Source organism: Crocodylus siamensis, chromosome 10 (genome assembly GCF_052110815.1).
Source record: "Crocodylus siamensis isolate JL-2025a chromosome 10, ASM5211081v1, whole genome shotgun sequence".
In the NCBI taxonomy this organism is placed as follows: Eukaryota; Metazoa; Chordata; order Crocodylia; family Crocodylidae; genus Crocodylus; species Crocodylus siamensis.
The window spans coordinates 19,347,275-19,363,053 of record NC_143404.1 but is presented as its reverse complement, the minus strand read 5'-3'; the positions used below and the strand labels follow the sequence as shown (position 1 = coordinate 19,363,053).

At 40.5% G+C, this 15,779-nt stretch overlaps 1 protein-coding gene across 3 annotated transcripts in view; it reads left to right on the top strand.

The window, feature by feature from the left end:
- CSNK1A1 (casein kinase 1 alpha 1) overlaps positions 1–15,779 on the top strand; it is a 52,428-nt gene that overhangs the window by 19,802 nt on the left and 16,847 nt on the right. For 2 of the 3 annotated variants that reach the window (XM_090064054.1, XM_090064053.1), the window contains exons 3-8: positions 1,050–1,176; positions 3,023–3,121; positions 5,627–5,710; positions 9,188–9,327; positions 12,703–12,781; positions 14,022–14,096. In XM_090064054.1, the coding sequence (XP_089920180.1) occupies positions 1,050–1,176; positions 3,023–3,121; positions 5,627–5,710; positions 9,188–9,327; positions 12,703–12,781; positions 14,022–14,096 (604 nt within the window). The remainder of the gene's footprint in view (positions 1–1,049; positions 1,177–3,022; positions 3,122–5,626; positions 5,711–9,187; positions 9,328–12,702; positions 12,782–14,021; positions 14,097–15,779) is intronic. The other variant, XM_090064055.1, reaches the window with a different exon arrangement.

Here is a 15,779-nt window from a genome sequence, read left to right as displayed (position 1 = left end):
GCCTACATGGATGTTCAGAAGTTGCTTTCCTGGATAAAAACCTGGAATCATGAGCAGAGTGGGGAATGTCTAATTTCACCATATATTTTATTGTGAACTGGTGTTTTGAATATTCATAGTCTACAGAAACCAAGCTGTACAGTTCTCTCCAAATAGTCTTATTTGACGATTCTTGATGGACAGACTGAGAACATAAGAAACACCTGTAAGACATCTCTGAGGAGATTGCAGTTAGTTCGTTCAATTGATATCGAGTGCAAAGTACTACTGTACCAACCAAATGCAAGCTTTGTTATTCAGCTGCCTGTGGCTTGATACGGTGTTTGGAGGTAGTGCAGTGTTTTGTTTTTATTTAATTAAAAAAAAATGGCAGAAAATAGAAGAACAGAAAAAGGCCATTCTATTGTCTCAAGTGAAAATTGTAACCATGCAAGTGAGCTTCTTGCTCTGTTCTATGAAATCATGAGTTTTTTGAAAGTAGGTTGATACCCGCTCGGTTTCTGCAGAGATTTTGTATTTGTGTCTGCAGAATACCCCTCTTGGAGCTGGGAAAGACTAGGCACCTAGCCTCAGACTGTCTGAACAGAATGCCTTAGCAGTTAGCTTTTCAGTCAGTGCTTTTTGCAGGGTTAACAGTAGTTGCTTAGTAAGAAGCCAGAATTAACTGCTGCTCTCTGGAAATCGATGGCAGGAAGCACAAAATGGAGTGGATCCAATTTTAAGAACCGAACAAATTTAGTTTAATGGCAATACAATGCAATATGATCCTTATACAATATGCACTGAAGTTAAATTACCCTCAAATCTACCAGTCTAGCGATAAGCAGGGGCTTGCTTCTGAATACTAAGCACTCTGTAAAACTGTCTGTTTAGATAGTTATATGAAATGGATCTGTGCCTCAACAGTCTTGTTTTGTTAGTAGGCGAGTGCCAGGTAAAAATGTATTCTTGAATTTCAGTTGGTTGCTTTTATATTCATTCTTTAACAGCTTGCAGTTAAATATTAATGAGTGTGAGGCTCATGTTAATTGTAGATCTCTACTTTTCAGGTGGTATGGTCAAGAAAAGGATTACAATGTTCTAGTTATGGATCTTCTCGGACCCAGCCTGGAAGACCTCTTCAACTTCTGTTCTCGCAGGTTCACGATGAAAACAGTACTTATGCTAGCAGACCAGGTATGTATAACAAAGTTTGATTGGAAGGGAGATAAGATATTTGGTATACTGCATCATGGATCCTCTTAAATAAGTCAGGCATTGTGTGGCTCACTATCACATATTTGAGTGAATATCAGGCATGTAGAATTTTTTTAAAAGAAGAAAGAGAGGGTAGTGGTAGATTTCTTGATAGGATGGGTCTTAAACCCTTCAGTAAAAATGCTGAATGAATATTAATATTCTCATCAGGCTGGTGATGCTTGCATTTTAACTAACGGTTATTTGCTGGTAATGGGGGGAAAGCAATCTTCAATTTTAGTTTAATCTTATTAAATGAAGCATTGATAGGCTTCTGCTGAACATGTGGTTGGCATCCCATCTGCCCTGCCAAAAGTAGGTATAGCAAAGCCCCAATTGAGAGGTTTTGTGTTTACTGTTATCCTGTATGGACAAAAATTGAGCTGCTACCCTTTTTGCTTATTACCCAATTCAGACTTCTGGGTTTGAGCCTAGATGCTGTAGTGATAAAGGGTACTAGGAGTGCCAGATCCTTTGTCTCAATTTGGGCATTAAATGCTTCTATCAACATCAACATGGTATCTAAATACCTTATATGTAAAGAATGACTTCTAATTAACTTTTATAAGACACTAGCGTAGTGGTATGTTTTCCAGCAAATGACCTGATTGTTCTGCTTTCAGTTCCTTGAAAAGAGTTAAGGGACTCTTCAGAAAAGTTTTTAGACTTGCACTGAAAATTAATCCAAGATTATCTCATTGATAGCAGAAGCAACCTGTCACTTTGCCAAATGGCCATAGAATCCCAGGCTTTTGGCCAAAAAAGTTTACAGCACATATGCTTGGAGATAAGTATCAGCTGCCCCTGTTCTTAGCTGCTTTTAGTCAATAAAGAAGTACTGGCTTTAGATGGGAATCCACTTGCCTGCTTGCTCAGCTAGATTTGAAGTATTGTGGTAACAGCATCCTTTAAATGCTGTGACAAGGAGCTTAATTATGAGGAAACCAAAGCATATGGTATGTAGGGAGCATAAGAATGTCTCTAAATTTCTTGCTCTGAAGCTGAAAGATAGCCATTGCCACATAATCCATTAAACTGTAGCTCTGAGAGCATCAATACCAAGCTGTTTACTTCAGTAACACTACATAATGTATATCTACACAGCTAAGCGGGGAGAAGGGGGGGTCTTCTGTAGCACATACAGGTACAGCATTGCTAGCTTTGACGTAGCTAGTATGGAGAGGTACAGGAGTAAAGAGGCTGTGGCACAGGTGCTAGCATGTGCTAAAATCTGCACATTGTCTTCACTCTTGACATCTGACTTAGTTGGCTTAAACTAACACATACATTCTAACATGTGCCACAACCTCACCTTCATTTTGTTGCATAGACTTAGCCATGATGGTATTGTCCAGCAGATGATGAAACTCAGTGGGAGAAAGCACATGTCAAATAAGACATCTAAAACTGTCCTGCTACAAGCACTTGTGCTGTGATGCCCAAAGTAACTTCCATGTAAAAGCGCTATCTTCTACTCGTGCTTTGTGTTGGAATGGAACACTTAGAGGCTTTTAAACTTTTTTTGATGGGGCCTGGTAATGCTGGTTAGATGATGATGGATGATTAATTTGTCTTCACCAGAAACAATATAGATCTACCAAAGGAAGTTATTTTGTGAGCCTTTGTATACTGCAGGTTTTATCCCATATTTGAAAAACAAAACCAAAAAAATCCCCAAAGACAAAACTGTTACTAAAAAAAACATACTTCTCCAATATCAAAGTAATCTGCATCTTTCTCTCTTCTAGTGTTAAATCCTGACTTTTTTTTTTCTGTTCTTTTACAGATGATCAGTAGAATTGAATATGTGCACACAAAGAATTTTATACACAGAGACATTAAACCAGATAACTTCCTAATGGGTATCGGGCGTCACTGTAATAAGGTTAGTGCAATATTTTGCTTGAAAGAACAGAGGATAATGCCTCAAAACAGCTTTTCTAAATGCTTAGATTTTGAACATGTTGTGCAGCTTGAGTAACTCTGTCATTTGCTAAATCTGATGTGCCAAAGAGTTTAAAACAATTAATTTTTCAGTGTCAGGAGCTTGGCTATCCTTGTGCATATTGCTAAAGGCAGTGATATGAACATGTGGGCCTTTGACCTACCAGAGACTAGGAATTAAATGCAGGATTATGTTTAAACACAGAAATCCAGATACTGCATAAACTATCCAGTGATTCAGTACCCAAGCACTTTGTTCAATTGTGATTCCCCCCCCCCCCCCCCCGGTTTAATCGAAATTAAGGGATAATGGTAACTTTGCTTTTTGTAATGTTAATCTAAGCTTAACTCTTTGGCTCTGAGCTGATTTCTTGAATTTGAAATGCATTTATCTGCATGGGAGTGCCTGATATACCTGACACTAAGGAAATAACATTATCAGTGACTTGTACTGACAGTCTTTCAGTCACCAAGATTGTGGATATGAAAATCATATTCAGCCTGTTAGAAGGAAGCATTGTCTGAAATTTTATATTTGTATTTGAACGTGTGCAAACACATGAAGTTGAAAGAAGCACTAAGGTTTGAGATGAGTTGAATGGTTAGAGATTTTAACTAAAAACCTGATTGGTTTTAATAGCGAAGATAAACTGGGGGCGCCAGGTATTGATGGTAATTCTTTTGGCTGCGTGTGTTACATAGCTAGAAGTGCATGTTATCAGTTGAAAATTGTGTAGAAAACACTGTATTCACTGATTTAGTTCTGTTGAGTGAAATATGCTTAATCTGCAATGTATGTGTTGAGCTCGGGCAGACAGGCAGCATTGGCAATGCATTAAGCATGCTATTTTAACAGAAATTTAACTTCAGGACAAATACATGCGATTTAAACTTTATTGGAAGCAAGATTCCCACTTGTTCTTTTATGCCACCTGACAATGTTTACTATCTTTGGGCACTGTTAGCTATAAATGTTTACCTTTGTTTGCCTGTATGAATGCCAACTTGGGGGCCATTAACACTAGAAACAATTGGTTATTAACATGAGAAACTGAAGGGGTGCAGTGCATACTGAACTTCTACCAGTAACTTGTTGGGAACTTGTAATATATCAAAATTGAAAGGCAAAGTCTCTTTTTTCCTTTTGTGCAATCCTGTTGCTATCAAACCTTGCTTATTCCCAAGTTTCATACTTCATTCTATAGAACTCTATTTTCCTCTGCTATAAAGCAGTAGGTTCTTTTAATTTTCTAGGGAGGCTTTGGCAGTTTTAACTAGGAAAAAAATATTTTTACTATGCCAGGTTATTTCCAACTTCCTCCTTTTTTGGCCATTTTCCTGTACTTCTGCACAGTCATGCTAGGTTGGCATTGCTGGACCTTGTTTTATTTTGATAGGAATAAAGGCCTAGAAAGTACTGCCGTGCTTATTAGTGAGCATATTAGATTAATGTAAGCTGAAATGGAAACCAGCGTTGCCTGCAGAACATGAAGCTTCACTTCTGGCACTTGCTATCTGTCAGAGTGCCACACAATAAAATGGTGGTAAACACCTATTGTGGGCATAGGTTTTATTATATCTACACCCTAGTAGATGTTTAACATGTTATATGGTCCTTGGCTAAGCAGAATTGAGAATGGACACCATCCCATTTTACTCAATTTTAAACTAACTGGTGCTACATTTTTAGGAACATTTTGCATCCAGATATGCTGTTTTGTAGCCAAGTGTAGTGGAATTGTCATGTTCTCTACACGATACTTGAATTTGTGCCAGTTACAAAAGTGTAGGATCTCATGGTAATCTTGTTTCAGTAGCTTCCAGATAGCTAAACTTCTAGGAATTTTTCTTTTGTTTTTGTTTTGTAATGTAGTTTCAATTAATTGAATTGATCAATCTTTCCAATCACTAACTTGATATCTAGGAGAAACTTTGCTCCTACCTTTAAAAAGTAAACTTCCAGCTCCGCTAGAAATAAACCCTGCATGCTTATGAAAAACCTTAAGGTGACTAAATGCCTTCTACCTCTTCCTTACTGAAGATTTTACTTTTTCTAAATGTCTTTTGGGGGAAGGGCAGTTTATGATATCAAAGGATGCCTTTGCAAGCAAAGTTTGGATTTCCTTTTTTCTTCTTTTTTTTTTCTTTCTTTTTTTTAGTAAAGTCAAATGTCACCATTGCTATCCCTGTTTAAGGCAGTGTTATTTTGGAGTGGCTCATAACTTAAATTGTCTTGCCACATCTTTCAAATTTTCTCTTCAAAATTCAAAAACACAAAGCCCCAAAAAGCAAATCTTTTGGAAAATTACAGTGCGTGGTGGAAGAAGGATGGCATTTGGCTACCCTGTTCTTTCTCTAATGCCTCGGTGTTGCCTGTCTGCGCCGGCCATTGTTGCAATGTAAGCAATACTGTTTGATGCACTGCCACCCTCTATTGTTTGTTCAGTGTTTAGAATCTCCAGTGGGGAAGAGGAAAAGAAGCATGACTGTTAGTACTTCTCAGGACCCATCTTTCTCAGGATTAAACCAGGTCTGAAACTGTCTCCTATTCCAACCTCAACCCCAAACTCATGTGCTTTATTTATTTTTTTCTGTTTTTGTTTTTGGAGAATGTAGACCTTGCAAAAGCACCTCTTATGTTGGCATTATTCAGACATACTTGGCAAACATATAACATTACTAAAATGTTTCCCCGTGGGGTTTGCTTAAAGTGTGAAGTTCTTTAAACTTGATGTGGGAAGGGTTGTGTGTATATGCTTGACATTTTTTTCAAATACAGAAATTGGTTCCAATTTGGTGTTTTAAAACTTGTTCTCTCCAAGACATGCAACCTCAGAGCTACTTCAGAGCAGGAACAGTATAGCAGGAAGACTTTCTGCATTTGCCTCTAACAGGGTGCATGCTGTTTTATCTGAGCAAGTTCAGATATGGGGAAACAAGTTGACCACCTTAGTCTCCTTTTGCAGTTTTTGCTTTTAAAAAATCTATTTTGGACAGTATGAGGTAACTCATGAATGTGACTTGACACTGATGCTAAAATAAGATTGCCTAAGTGCCCCTGTTCTTTAGGTAGATGGATAGGATTATCCATCTCTTAAGTATCTTAAATCTAAGATTCCTGCCTCCTAGCAAAGAGAATGTGGATTGGAAAAAAGGTTACGCCTTTTGCCTCTTTTTAAAAATGTATTTGCAGCTAAATGGAAATTGCTAAGCACAAAACATTAACCCATCAATTCATGTTGGTTGGAGTAGTATTCCATTACTTAAATAACCTGCTGTGGCGATGCTGTCTCTTTTTTTTCCTGGGATTACAGAACAGTTAGCCATGTTTCCTGCCTGGTGACTAGTTCTGAAAAGCATTCAGTTGAGGTAGGAACTTGGTTCTTTCCTCCTTGTTTTCCTTGATTTTTTTTTTTTTTTTCTTTTTGCATCAAGTGAAATTGAGGTCCTATTGGACTTTTCTCTGATGTTTCTCTTCTATTAGTGATAGCTTATGTCAGGTGTGGTCAGTCTGTTTTGCTCCTTCATCAGTCATAAAGAGAAGAAACGGTTTTATGTGCTGTCTTATATCAAAGAAAACTAAGCAGAATTCAGCAGCTTCATTTCAGGTTACTTGATCCCTGTGAAATAGATCTAGAACCTTCAATGTTTAAGAATAGTGCTGCATCATGGGAGCAGAAAACAGCCTTGTCAGTGCTTATGCATCAGGGCAGTGGTATTGAATGTACTGGGAAGTATGAAATGTAGTAATTTTTTAGTTCAGCTTTTTTTGAAGCAAGCTAGGCCTCAGTGTGTCCCTGGAGAACAAAAGCTGCAGGGAGAAAGATGCAATACTGGGAGTCCCTGTATTTGCCACTTCTGTATCTTGCTGTTCCTTTTGATTACTAGCGTGAGCCATGTCACGAAGCTGCATTTCTTAATGCACTTAGTGGAGACCCCAAAGATTATAGGTATGCCCAAGCTGTATCAGTGAAGTGTTTTGTTTTGTTTTTTTTTGGGGGGGGGGGGCTGCTTTCTTGTTTTACCACTACTTTTGATTTTGTATAGCTTAAACGTATAGTCAGTAAAACTGCAGTTGAGTTACTTAGAGGAGACAGTACAGAAGTAGGAGCTCTTGTAACAAAGCCTTGAATGAGAGGTTGTCAGCAGCTCACAACTTAAACATAGTATAGAGAATGGGAGGGTTACCCCTTCTTCTGCCCCCCCAAGGTTAGCTATAACCTAACCTAAATAAAAAGGCTGTGTAGCATTTGTAGTATGGTTCTACACATGACATTTACAGTGTCTATTGTACAACATTAGTATTAAAACTGCTTGCTTCCAGTAGCTGTAGGAACTTTGTTCCTGTTCATTTAGTAAGTCATTACCTTTGTCAGTTCTAGCAGTGCGTGGCAAGGAATAGAGATTCTTTTTAATTTTTTTTCCCCTTACCATTTTAAGGACTAGCAGTTTTTTGTGTGAATCTGCGTGCGCTTTTAAATCACCTGGTAAAAAAAGAAATAGAAGCATTCTAAATGAATGTATAGTTGAAGTACGAAGAGAAGGAAGAATGGGATTTCTCACTTTAATAAAGGAAATTCTTTATAGGAACATGGTATTATGATGTCAACTTGTCCCCAGACTTCAGTTTGCTAACTTGGAAGGAACTGGAGACAGTGTTCAATAGGATTTTTTTTTGCATAAGCTTTTGCTTTCTGGATGAAAATACAGTTGAATAATCGCCACCAACCAACATTGTAGAAATGCTTATCATGGTTTCCATGCCAGCTGTCATGTTTAATTGCATTTTACAACCGAGATATGCCAAAGGCAGCCTTCATTCCTTCCACTTTTGATAATGCTGTATCTCAACTTTTTTTCTTCATATCTGAATGAACTTAAAGACATGCCCCCTGTCTTAGGATCACCTTAAAATAACCGTGCAAATCTTAAGTGTGTTCCTTGAACTAGGTAAACTTTTAAGCCCCCAAAGTAGTGGGACCCTTGCCACTTTTTTCAACACTTAAGATTGTAACCCTTTAAGCCCCTTGGACTTTAAGTCTTCACATACATTGGGGCAGTAGTTTAGCTGTGTGGCATGCAGCTTGGAAGACTGAGTTTTAATGTTTCTATGAGCCTATGGAAGGAACAAAAGAAAACACTGGACAAAAGAAGCAATAGTCCAGATATGCAATGGAAAATGTTCTTTATATACCTCAGTCTCCTGCCTAACCCTGAAACATTGCCCCAAGAATGTACAGGGTTTGCTGCTAGGACACTAACAAAATTTAATAGACTAACCTAAATGTTGTATCGTCATATGGGGGTTTAGTTAATGTGAGCTTTGTAGAAATCATGCTCAGTTTCCTTTTGCTTTTCTACATGAAGTCAGCTGAATTTAAGTGTTCAATGCAAGTACCCATACAGGTACTTAGTTTTCTCGCTTACTTTATCAGTAGCTTTAAAATTAGCTTTTACGGCTGAAAAGCAAGGTATGTCCTGTTGCCCTTTTGTGCTACGCAGAATGACTTCATTGCTGATTTAAAGTGCACAGACACCTGTAAATGCATCAAGCTGCAGAGCTGCCATTGAGTAAATGCTTAATTATCACTAGCCCACAGCTGCCTGAAGATAAATATTTGTGAAGCATACTTGTATCTGTACTTGCATTTCCCTTAACCAGTTGGAATAATTGTGTTGCAGATCTTGGTTAGTGTTAAAGAGGTTACAGTAGTAAGTAGTCTAGGACTAAATTTTGAGTGCTGCTTGTCACTCAGTCCTTCCCACCTGACTAAGGGGTGGGTGGAGGAGCCTCTTTTAATTGACTATTAAGATTTTGGAGCTTGCTTGTTAGAGCAATACATTAGGTTGTAATGTGTTTTGCTTCCTTTAAACCATAGGCTCCGATTTCAACTCCAGATCTAATAAAACAAAAGTATGTAGCTTAACGCTGATTTACTGAGATGGGGTGGGGTTTTCATGTACTTTGACTGGAAACAGTAACCAATTTTTTAAATTTCTTTTTAAGTTATTCCTTATCGACTTTGGTTTGGCCAAAAAGTATCGGGACAACCGGACAAGGCAGCACATACCATACAGAGAAGACAAAAATCTCACTGGCACAGCTCGATATGCCAGTATCAATGCACATCTTGGCATTGAGCAGAGGTGAGTTCAAGATGACTGCAGTGCTCCTGAAGGCTGCAAGCTGAGATTCTTCGTAACATTCTGAAGCTGCCAAACTAGTTTCACTTGTATGGAAGAAAATGAAGCCATAGGTTGAAGAGAGATGCTTGTTTTTTAGCCCTCTGTTTTGAATAAAATTCCTACTTCAGATGGAACAAAGGGATTATGACAAAATCCTCACAAACTGCATTCTTCATCATGCTGGCCACGTTGGTGCCACTTTAGTCTATTTGCCTCAGTTTTTACAGAAATGCCCCAAACCCTAACTGTCTTCAGATGCCCATTTCCTAGTATCTTTCCTGTGTCTTTCCCCCAGTCATCCAGTTGCAGTGCGTGGTGCCAGTGTTTGTAGGTCAGGTGTACAGTGTTCTTTTTTCCTCAGCTGTATTCTAGTGTTTCATGTATGGCTGTAGTTGCAGCATTGTCCCTATACCTAGAACGATGAGCTGAGCTGCCTTCCTGAAAGCAAGTATTGATCCAAAAATGAAATTACACAACTTTCTCTCAGCTCCAGTGGTCCAGGAATTGAGCATTCGTATTTCTAATTGTTCAGAAACATGTATTGTGCACGCAAGCCAAACATGAGTTGTTATATTTCTGTCCCTTTCCCTTACCCACTACTGCTAGATATGTTAACAATCAGATCCTGGAGTATTAGGCTTAGTAACATCAAAGTAGTTGCAGCTTTTTCTCTGCACGTCTGCTCCTGTTATAAGTACTTGCAACTCCAACTGCTGATCTCATAAAATGCAGCATAATTTAACATTGATTGTTCAGTATGTTTAAGCTGCTTGTAATAGAGTTCGAAAATGGTTTATGGGTTTCCTGTACCTGACCTCTTCCCTCTCTTTCTCCCTCCACCCTTTAATTTTTTTTAGAAATTTAAGCAAGCCAGTCTTTCCCTATAAAGTCCACATATCTTGACATGTGCGTCAAATGGAGAAAGTTGGTGTTGGATTTCTGAAATAAACATGTTTTGAACTGTATCCCAGATAGTTTTGCCTAAGCTAGGATATGAAGGGAAAGGCTAGGATATGATGGGATAAGGAAAGAGGCTAACTGCACTATTGTCTCAGTTGCTTAAGTTGGGTTGTAGCCTTATCCTCTAACTTGACACTTAAAATTCCAGTTATAATAATAAAACATCTTTAGTCTTAAAGACTGAAGAAAATGTCTGAGACTAAGCCAACAAAGAAGCCATGAAAAGGCCCTCTGTTGTAAATCAAGAAGAGACGAGAAGGCCTGAGACTTTACAGTGCAGCTCTTCATTAGCTACAGGGCTAAATTGAGACTGTCGCAGGGTTTGGACTTGAGTGTACTGACAGCTGTTACTGAAGTAGCATAAATTCCTTGTATAATAGAAGGTGATATCATCCATCCCTTTCAAGCCATATACTCTGGGGTCTACTTTCAGGATATGGATTCTGATGACACCTTTATTAGGAAATGTCATTACAAGATCGAATTCCAGGCTTCCTACTAGACAACCGCAGCACAGAAAAATGAGGAGGGGAAGTGCAGGCTGCTGCCACTCCAGAGCAGTCTTGGGCATCAGCTTATCATGGCTGTGTACCAGGGCAGTGCATTTTGCTGATACTTTTAAAGAACTTAATCACAAATTATTCTGAACAAACAAGTCTTGCACACTGCTGGCTTAATACTGCTATCTTTTTTTTCCCCTTTTATCTTCCCTTTTTTCTTCCACCTACCCTTACCCTCCTTAGTTTTGTACTACCCTTAAATGGCAAGCAATTCAGGGCAGCAGACCTGTTTAGGTTCCTTTGGTTCCTACCATCCCAGTTCATGCACATATGACCTGTCATGCAAGTTGTCTGCCTGGTAGAGTGCAGCACTTCTGCTGCTTGGCCTGTTTCTTTCTTGCGCACTTAGGTAGTTGCAGACTAACAGATGAGCAATATCTGTAGCAGGGGGAGTCTCTTTTTTTTTTTTTTTCTTTCTCCCCCCTTTGCAGTTGACAAATTCGAGACGAACAAAAAACAGTATAGTCCAAGGCACATTTAAACATGGATTGGCATCAGGGTAAAATATTTTAGACGAAAGGAGGTAGACCTTCACGGTTTTTAACTTTTGCTGAGACGGTGGTATTACCTGGAAGGAGAAGTGGTGGCATGGTCATTTTACCACTGTAATAGATTGTATCTGTCCTCAAGTAGTTGTACCAAAATGCTGCAGGGAATTGTAGGATTTTGTATGTGGGTCTGGGTCTGATGCATACTCAAAGCAGATAAAACACCTAAAGGTTTTAATGAGGTAATTTCTAAGTAAGTTCTTAATGCAGTTCACAAATGACCATCTTTGGTGTCTTAGCTCCAGACAAAAGCGAGCTATTTTCTGTGGAGGCAGGAAGGTATTTCTCTCACCCAGGGAATTCTACTCCCAAATTTCAGGTTCTTGTTGAAAACCATGGAAGCACTGAGTCGTATTTAAATGAGAGAAACTGTTCTGTTGAATTAGTTGTTTGCTTACTACTGCTCCCTCAAGACAAACTGTTGCTTTTAATTTGATAAAGTGCTGTCAGTCCCTGATAAAAGCAAAATTTGATGAAACCAATATTAAATAGGTCAAATAGATGAACAAGGAAAACTATACATTGTTGTAGATCTCTTATTTTAAAAGGCTTGGAAGAAGCAGAAATAATCAGAATTATTCATCTGAGCAGTACAGCGCAGTTAACAGATCTAGACTTATTCAAATTTTCACTTTGTCCTTTAGGAGACTTATGAGAGGGGAGAACTTCCTAGATGGATGGGTATTGAGTCACAACTATATGCTAATGAGCAGCAGTTGCAAGGGGAAACCTTAAGACACCTATACAAGTGCAGCAAGGCTGCTTGGAGCAGACTTGATTAATCACACTCCAGCATCACATGTATCAACATTTCTGTGCTGAAAAATGGTGGCGGGGGCCCTTTAACTAAAGCTCAGTTTAGCTTTAGTAAAAATGTCCCTGCTGCCATTTTTCAGCATGCAGATGCTGTTACATGTGACATTCCAGGAGCTTTAATTAGAGTGGCTCTCCGAGCTGCTCTAACTAAAGCCCCCTTCCCAAACGTGTATAAATGCCCTTATTTTTTCAAAGCAAGGAAATTTAATATTGGAGTTTTTTGCCTGTGGTAATTGCTGCATGTGTGCTGGTGGCTCTCTGCCTTCCAAATTTTTCTAGGCTTTCTTGGAAGATAAGTCTTGAGCAATGTTTCTTTACATCATGTACTATGGCTCCTTGTGTCATTGTGCAAATTGAGATCAATATGAAAAAACTGAAGCTTTTCATACATTTAGTCCATAGTGTTTTGATTAACATTTGAAATTATTAAAAATGTACCTTTTTTTCTATAGTCGTCGAGATGATATGGAGTCTCTAGGTTATGTGTTGATGTACTTTAACAGAACCAGCCTGCCATGGCAAGGATTAAAGGTAGGTTGTACTGTTCTACTGTAGATTTTAAAATACCATATTTTCTCACATATCTCACTGCAAATACCATATTTTCTTATGCACTGTGTAAGATGTGTGCCTTGTTTTTTTGGAAGCCAGAATAAAGGGGGAGGATTTCCAGCGCCATGAGTGAGTTGGCGTTTTTATGGATACTGCAAGATGGGTGCCCAGTTCTTTTCTGAAACAAAAAATGTTGCCAGCAGCTATGACAGGGTTAACTAACACTGAACTTAATTTCTCTTGCTTGCTGGCAGCCGTCCTGCAGTGTTTCCATGCCTCTCTCTTCCTTCATACTTCTGTTCCAGCAAAGAAAATTAGCTTCTCCATGTAAGACATACCCTGGTTTTGGAGAGCTGATATTACTTTTGTGGAGAGAGGTTGTGTGTGTTATGCCGCTGAATACAGTATTTTCGAGATGGGCTTGATGCTCCTTATTAGTCTGCACAGGCTGTTCTAGGTAATGGAGCCTTAAATGTAACTACAGAAAGGAACTCTTTCCAAGACATATTGTTTGTAGTATGTGAAAAAGGTTTTTTGCTGCTGCCGCACTTTGTAATAGTCAGAGCATGCATCTCTTAACCCTTTAAATTTCAGTTACCATAGATACACATTTGCACTGTGCTACATCCAGAATCGTAAGGGTTTGGTAAAATGTTTTTTGACTGTGTAGACTTCACTAATCTTGTTCCTGTATTTTAATTTTATTTCTCCCCCACATAGGAATTGTGTAACTCATAGTTTTGAAACTACATTGTCTGTAGGGTTTTGTTTTTTCTTTTAAATGGGTAAACACGAGCTCATCTGCTTCAACTTTAATGTAATGGCTGCTTGTTGAACACGCAACAGTCACATGGGTTACTGAGCAGAAATTAATAGAACGTTGGCAAATGGATATGCAAGTGCAGTATTTTTTTTTAATGGGCAAAAGGCAGCTAGAACTACGTGAGTTTTTTGCCATGTAAGGGAATGCAATAAATGGTGTTAAATTGTGTCCAAATCTTAATACCAGATTGACCTTCATTCCTTTTGCAGTAAGTGTGTGAGGCTTGAAACTTTACATTAAACACTCTGTCCAAGGACTCTTCCCCATCCTGCCCCAAATGACAGGAAGAAGGGGAGGGTTGTTGGGGTTTTTTATTTGTTTGCTTGTTTTTTGGTGATGTCCTGTTAATCCATTGTTGCACAATGTCTCTTATATTGTGCCCCACATGTTCCACAGGCTGCAACAAAGAAGCAAAAGTATGAAAAGATTAGTGAAAAGAAAATGTCCACTCCTGTTGAGGTTTTGTGTAAGGTAAGAAACAAGTGAATGTTGTAAGGCAGTGTACCAAGTTTCTTTTGGACTGTTGAAGGACACTGGACAGTCAAAACATCTGACACTGTGTTCTCTGCTCAGTGGCAGCTGTGCTGTATGGCCATGGGGAGCAGCTGGCATTTTAGCAAGGCTATGAATATTCATAACAAGGCAGGCATGCTTTGCCCTTGGATATGTGAATAATGAACATTTTTCAACTTGATTTTTTTTCTGTTTAGCTCTCCAGCTATGCCAAATGCTTCCACAAGCTTACTAGTTTGAGTTTTATCCACATGCTCTCAGAATGTATTTTGAGAGAACACTCTTTAGCTTCATTTCTTCTTTCTCCTCTGTGTACTGAAAATATATTAATCTGTCTCCTAATGACACTTTTTGTACTTGTTGAAGCTGCACTCAAGTTGAACCCTCAAGGAACCCCACAGGCTTGTACTGTAGAAGCAGTTGCCCAACACTTAAAAGGAGTGTTTTAATGTTCCTCTTTGGGACTACAGATGTCAGAGGTGGATCTAATGGACAAAAATATCTGAATATCTGCAAAGGGTTATGATGGTTGGGCATTATTCAAGAGCACCAGAGGCTGACTTCTGCATATTGTTAAACTTGTACTGCACCATGAGTTTATGCCTGGGGTGGGCAATTATTTTGGGTGGCGGGCCGCTTACCCAGTTTTGGCAGGCTGTCGAGGGCTGTGTGGGTAGCCCTTCCCCTTGAAAAATGCCCTGCCCCCTGGTCACCATCTTGAGACCAATATCCCAGGGCCAACACTGGCGGGCCCAAAGCAGGGCACAGGCTGGCAGTGGGGTCTGTGGAGCTGGGCTGGGCTGCACCAGCAGAAAGAGGGGGGAGCTGGCCCAGCTCCATAGAGCCCCTGCTGGCTGTGACCCCTGTGCTCCTGCTGCCCTGCTTTGGGCCCTGCTGGCGCTGGACCTGGGACACCGGTGTGGGCCCTGTGCTCCCACTGGCTCCCAGTTCCCCCAGCCCTGCAGTACTGGCAGGGGGCAGCTCACAGCCCTGACTGCCCACTCTCCGGCAGAGAAGAAGCTGTTGCTGAGCACAGGGAAAAGCAGCCCCTCGCCTGCCCCATGGCCAGCACTCCCTGCTGCAGCCGCTCACAGCCCATGTTGGGCTGTCTGGAGCAGGCACAGGCAGCCTCACATGGGCTGCAAGCGGCTGCAGCGCAGGTTGCCAGGCACAGGGTGGGTAAGGGGCCACTTTTCCCTGTGCTCAGCACTAGCTTTTAATCCAGCCCCGTGCTGGCTCCAGGCTTGCCCATCAGAACTGCACGTGGTGACAGCAGCTGCAGCCCCCACACTTGCTACGCCAGGCAGTGTTGACTGCTGCTGCCCATCTAGAGCTTGCTCACACTGAGCTTGGGTAGCACAGAGGTGGCCATGGCAAACACTGCCCAGCACAGCAACCTGGGGGGCCGCAGCTGCTTTCACCATGCGCAGGCCCAACAGGCGAGCCCGGAGCCAGCATGTGGGGCCCAGACTGGCAGCAGGGCCAGATTACAAGGTGGTGCTAAAGATGGGGTGGGGGAAGTGGCCCCTTGCTCACCCTGTGGTCAGCGCTGCCGCCCGCCCCCCCCTTCCCCCCCACACGCACACAGCCCAGTAGGACTGGGCTGTGAGCAGCTGCAGCAGGGAGTGCCGGCCACGGGGC